The sequence below is a fragment of the Arachis ipaensis genome, chromosome B5 (assembly GCF_059453495.1).
Source record: "Arachis ipaensis isolate K30076 ecotype BB chromosome B5, ASM5945349v1, whole genome shotgun sequence".
NCBI lineage: Eukaryota > Viridiplantae > Streptophyta > Magnoliopsida > Fabales > Fabaceae > Arachis > Arachis ipaensis.
This window is the reverse complement of record NC_142440.1, coordinates 121,141,973-121,143,161: the sequence shown is the minus strand read 5'-3', so window position 1 is coordinate 121,143,161 and position 1,189 is coordinate 121,141,973. Positions and strand designations below refer to the sequence as shown.

The 1,189-nt window shown below is 56.3% G+C and overlaps 1 protein-coding gene across 1 annotated transcript; it reads left to right on the top strand.

The window, feature by feature from the left end:
• Positions 1-447: 447 nt before the first annotated feature.
• LOC148565603 (uncharacterized) lies at positions 448-950 on the top strand. The gene is made up of 3 exons (XM_088487627.1): positions 448-646; positions 719-811; positions 892-950. The coding sequence occupies exons 1-3, from the start codon at positions 448-450 to the stop codon at positions 948-950; spliced, it is 351 nt and encodes a 116-aa protein (XP_088343753.1).
• The last annotated feature ends 239 nt before the right edge of the window (positions 951-1,189 follow it).

Below are 1,189 nucleotides of genomic sequence, written 5' to 3'. Positions count from 1 at the left end.
AACCCTAACCAGAACCCGTTTCCCCCTCTGAGCCCATCAGCAGCAATACGCATGTTTTCCCTTTTCCAAATTAGTATGCAGTAACCATGGAGAAAAGGAGGAAAGGGTTAGAAGGACACGGGTAGAGACGGAAGAAGGGGAGGAGAGGAAGAAGGACTTGACGCCGGCCAGGGGGAGAAGAGTGCTGCCACCACTACGTCACGCCTTGCCGCCGTGCCTCGCCTCGCCGCCGTCGTCCTCGCAGGCATGAAGGAAACCCTTGCTGCCACTGCTGCCCGTGGATCCGACGCCATCGCGGGTCAGAACTCAGGCGGGAGAAAAGGTCGCGAAGGAGGAGGGAACCGCGCCATTCTGCCTCGCCATCGCCACTGAAGCCGCACCCAGCCCAGCCGCGCCGCCGTCCCTGCGCTGTCGCAGAGCAGATCTGAGGCGAGGGATAGGACCGTGATGGGGGAAAGAGTCGCGCCACCCAGTCGTCGGTGTTGTCGCGAGGAAAAGAGGGAGAGCCCGCCGGAGAAGAACCGTCGCGGAACTGTCCCTGCCGCTGCACCCAACTGCTGTTGGGAGCCTTGTCGCCGCTCATGGGGGTGCGCCGGTAAACCTCTGCCGCCGGAAACGCCGCTGCCGTCGCCGGAAGGCTTTGTCGGTAAGGATTTTAAGCTGGTTCTCATTCTCCGTTGAGTTTCTGGGAACCTCATTGTCCCTACATGTTGTTCAGGTCGCCGCTGCCGCTTGAAGTGGCTGCCGGGCCGCCGCCGAACCGGTTTAGAGATCGCCGCTGTTTCGGTTCAACCATTCTTCCTCAGTCTTGGTAAGCGTTTTGGTTTGCGAAGCCTTTTTGTTGCTGTTCAGATAATTTAGGCTGAGGTGTTGTGGCGTTATTTGTCACAGGGTGGTATATCGATGCTTGCGTGTCGTGCTCGGAGTTTGCGACTGCCTCGTTTCGATAGTTCAGTAAGTAAGTTATGTTTCAAATAGCCTCGCGTTAGTATTCGGTTGTGTTTGATTAATGAATATGAGTCTTGGTAACGTGGGATCGAGTCCTGATTATTATATGCTGCGATTAGTGTTGCTATGGCTATTGCGAAGGTGGCTTGGAGCTGAGGTTTTGGTTGCCGTTAGTTTGGGCTGAGGCGGAAAGGACTCTGTGAGACGTTTGGGTTATGGATTTGCGTTTCGAGGTAGGGGC